The 4,560-nt window shown below is 43.7% G+C and overlaps 1 protein-coding gene across 1 annotated transcript; it reads right to left on the bottom strand.

Annotated features, from left to right (window-relative positions):
• Positions 1–476: 476 nt before the first annotated feature.
• Positions 477–1,707, bottom strand: LOC115147437 (snake venom serine protease 2B-like). Its single transcript, XM_029689676.1, is given in 1 exon segment — positions 477–1,707. A coding segment is annotated over 1 exon segment (858 nt). The 5' UTR covers positions 1,701–1,707; the 3' UTR covers positions 477–842.
• Positions 1,708–4,560: the final 2,853 nt, after the last annotated feature.

A 4,560-nucleotide genomic window follows, 5' to 3' on the forward strand; every position in this document is an offset into this window, starting at 1 on the left:
CTACAGATACATGTCACAGTGCTCTACTATAAGTCTGGCAGAAGTTGGCAATGTCCCAAATGGCACTCCCTATATAGTACACTTTTTACCAGACACATATGGGACCTGGTCAAATGTAGTGCACTGGGTCCTGGTCAGATGTAGTGCAATAAATAAAAAATAGGGTGCCATTTTGGACTCATTTTTGTATCTCATAGAACAAACAACATCCAGCTTATTCCAGAACCAATCATTGTCATCGTCAACAGTAAAAGGCATATTAGTGTTAAATGTATATTTAGTTCATTCATTATTTGAATGAAGTAGTGTCCTAGTTAATGTGTTGCTGGTGAATGTCCAGGGGCAGTGTGTTGGTTAAGACAGAGATTCAATCCAAGGTGCATTGACAACAGTCATGCTGCACATGACTTTAAAAAGGTAATTTACGTTTGAGCCAAAATCTGCAGCATTTACTGTGAACACAATCTCTGCAAACATCAGTGAAATTGCTTTTAATTAAATGGCGTATTGTGGATAGCACATTGTGATGTCAACGACACACCATTGATTGAATACCAGCCTTCATGTGTCCAGGCAGACAGAGTTACAGTGGGATGTACTAAACTATACAGTACCACAATGGGATATACACTATCAACATCCTGGATTAACCCACTACAGTTATAACAAGAACGGACACAGTTAAGGTGGGGTATAAACGATCAACATCCTGGATTAACCCACTACAGTTATAACAATAATGACCAATGACATTGAGTAAATTTGAGAACTCTTTTATGGTTTATTAGGATACAATAATCAGCTTTTGCTGTTAATCAAATGAAAACTGTCAGTTTTCTTCTTTATTTGCCAATTATCTTCTTTATCCAATCTTTGTACTCGCAGACATCCATGATGAGTGCCGCTGCAGAACATTCTTCACCAGTGTCCTCAGTTATGAAGACACCATAGAGCTGGTTCTTATACACCACACCTGCCCCAGAGTCACTTCTACAGGTTTCCACTCCGGCACGTTGTGCACAGAAGATGTCTTGATGGGACTTTGCCACGGAGGAGTCACATTTCATAACATCCAGCTCTGCACAATGTAGGACTTTGGTGTTGGCAGCAGCAGGTGCTTCAGCAGCAGATTCCTCAGAAGCAGATTCCTCAGCATCAGGTCCCCCTGCGTCAGGTGCAGCAGGTGTAGTGGCATCATAGCCTGCAATCTGAACTGTTTGGAACTCATTTGGTTTAGACGTCTTCCCCCGAAGTTTGGCCAAGAATTGTGCACAATCACCAAGATTGATTGGATCAACCCCAGGACCTGGAACAGCTCCCGGAACAGGAGTTGGTAACTGCAGAAGCATGATGTCATGGGTTTTTCCTTTCTTATCTCTACGTATCATCTTCTGTTTGATTTCTACTTCAGGTTTCACAGGGCCTGGATGTCCACCTACTTCTGCATACATCTTCCATTCTGGTCCATCAGGCCAACAGCGAGCGGCAGTTAGAAGCCACTTGTTGGTGATCAGAGAACTGCCGCAGACCTTTTCCAATCATTTCGATGGATTTTTAGCTGTCAAACGGACATGGTATCGCCTTTCAGTGGGACTGCACGTGTTTCCCCCGACAACTCTCTTCTGAAGGTCGCCCAATGTGGTCTCTGCCAACATCAGGGAGAGTATCAGAACACCGCTCAGGATCTTCATGGTCTTCATGACCGCTGCACTTTCCAGAGGAAACATCTGTGTTTTTAAACATATTCTGGCCCCGTATCTCAGAACGTATCCACCAACCAGTGTCCAGCATGCTAATCAACTTCATTTGATTATCTGACTCTTTGGTACGGTGACTTTACATATGTAAAATTGATTTACTTGAATGAATCCATAAAGGGGTGTCCACGTAGCCCAGAAGTTAGTGACACGTCTGTTACCAGGTCGGTGTTTTAATTCTAACTTTAATAACGTCCGTGTAGGGTGTGTGTGTGTGGGGGGTGGGGGGGTTACATGACCACTAAACTGCTCCAAGGGGCCACAACGTAGCTGATCCTGCCTTCCAACTCCTTAGTGTGTGTGTGTGTGTGTGTGTGTGTGTGTGTGTGTGTGTGTGTGTGTGTGTGTGTGTGTGTGTGTGTGTGTGTGTGTGTGTGTGTGTGTGTTTGTTTCCTGGGGGATTGCAAAATAAACTCAATAATAAACTACCTGTAAAATAACATAATTGTAGTTATACTCAACTGCATCCCTAAATACTAACTCTATCCAATTATGAGAGTGACATGAAAAGGAAAAACATGCCAGTTAAAGCCAGTGACGGCCTACTAATTGGGCCCAGAGTCCCCCCCCCCCCCCCCCCCTCCCAGTCAGGTTAAATGCTCAGGAAAACCTTGGAGATCTAGTCATGATGCATAACCAGACATATAGTATGTGCAAGAACAAAAAGAAGAAGAAAATAATGTATTACAGGCCTGAGTCTAATCAATTCCCCCCTGGGGATTGAAGTAAAGTTAAATTCAGTTGGAGTCTACAGTTGAACTTTTGGAACTGACACAAGTCATAGCCATAGCCTACTTGGCTTTTTGTCTGGCTCTTTGTATGCAAATGATCTCTCTGAGAAATAGTTGTGCCAAATACAGGAGAGGTTTTGCATTATACCGCAGAGGTGTAACTGATATATGCTGGGTGAATTTGAGCTATTGAGTCTCATCATTCAACGTCTATTCAACTCTTTGGACTTTATACCTTCTTATCAAAACCACCTCAGCAGCAAACCAGATAAAAACTCCACTCTATGCTATCATTCTATTTCACATTTCAGTTGGTATATGAATATTGATACAACTTCCACTGAACTATATGTGCCTATAAAAGTATCTGTTTGACTAAAGGTGCATAACGGCATATGGCTCCACTAGGAAAGTGAATCTATGCAAACTTTTGACAGATGACACCAAACGGCAACATGTGACCATCGATGTTGAAGTCTGTAAATGTAACTGCCAGGATCAAATTGTGGATTTCTCGCATGCCAAGCCAGCATCTTCACCATTAGACCAAGAGCCCATAAGAGTAAATCCCCTTGGTCTGAAGGGTGAGATTTTGGGAAAACAAGTCTCAGGCAGAGCTGTACTCATCACGAGAGTGTGATTCCAAATCGTGTCCACTACATAAAGATATGAAACATAATACTTGTGGCAGCAGGTGAGGAGGTGTGCTGCCATCGACCAGAAATAGACTCTAAGTTTCTACTACAGAGGCTCGTGACACAGGGGTACATTTCAAAACCAAATCGCTTTTACTGTCGATAAAGTTACAAGCTAAATGATGTGTTTAAGAATTCAGCTTAAATGTTCAGCAAATCAAACTTGCAAACACATCTACCTGCTCTCTCTGTAGAAAATCCTCTGACCATAGTCACCCAGACTCTCAACTCTGCCTGACTTTATTTCCCTGCAAAGAGCTGAGGTACTCTGGGGATGGGCTCACCGTTGTTTACCAGTCACTCTGCCCCCTACGTTTTCACACCTCTGCTTCTAGAACACTGCCTGGGCAAGTCTCCTGTCCTGACCAGAGTGAACAAACCTTGGTCAGCTAATCAAAGACCCTATTTGGGGTAGGAGAACCCCAACTCCGCCTCGGAACCCCCAGTGGTCTCCAAGAGGGCAGGTTGAGGACATCTCTGTAAACTCCTGCACTCCACGCCAACTTACCAACTGGACATTTACTGCATGGTCAAGCATCTTCCTAGACTTTCCCAAAAATCATTGTCGTGTGATAGTGCGTGGATAATCATGTAAGTGGACAATGGTTGGTCAGGGGTTTTGCTTGTGCATGTTTCAGTATTCAGGCCAGACAACACATGTCATGTTTGTATATTGTATAACTCAAGATGGCTACCCCCGTGACCTTGTTATTGTTGACCATTGCATGCTAGCTCTAGGATAGCTGCTACGTGCTATACCAACCCAGAGCATGTGGCCTACTAGCCTAGCGTGCTAACCTACCACCGTTGTCTATTCTAGTTGACCCTGTGTAGTGTACTATGCTAGACTAGTGTTCTCTTGTCTTCTCTTGTGGACACACTATCACCATTCACAATGCATCAATACGTCTTCTACTACCGTGTGTGTGTGTGTGTGTGTGTGTGTGTGTGTGTGTGTGTGTGTGTGTGTGTGTGTGTGTGTGTGTGTGTGTGTGTGTGTGTGTGTGTGTGTGTGTCTTGAGCGTGGCAATAAACGTATGTTCTGTACATCTGTGTTCTACTGGTCATTATGTGTCCTCTTACCGGACAGTTGTACCTATATTTTAACAGGCATCTCTTTTAGAGACCACTACCAATGGAGGCACTCTTTCTCGCTCTCAGTCCTTGCCCCTGAGTGAGGGAAAAACAATAGAGGTAGATAGAGGGCCCTTCTTTGCATATGCGCCATGCTGGCTTCTGTGACAGCACCATTGAGGGATTTCTCCATTTTAAAGTAGTCAATTTCTTCTTTGTCTACTTTTATGGCCACATGATCTCTCACTCTTTTCCGCTGAGTGAGGGAAAACTACCAGCTGATAAGTGTGGTGGCTGTTTGGG

The sequence above is a fragment of the Salmo trutta genome, chromosome 14 (genome assembly GCF_901001165.1).
Source record: "Salmo trutta chromosome 14, fSalTru1.1, whole genome shotgun sequence".
Taxonomy (NCBI): domain Eukaryota; kingdom Metazoa; phylum Chordata; class Actinopteri; order Salmoniformes; family Salmonidae; genus Salmo; species Salmo trutta.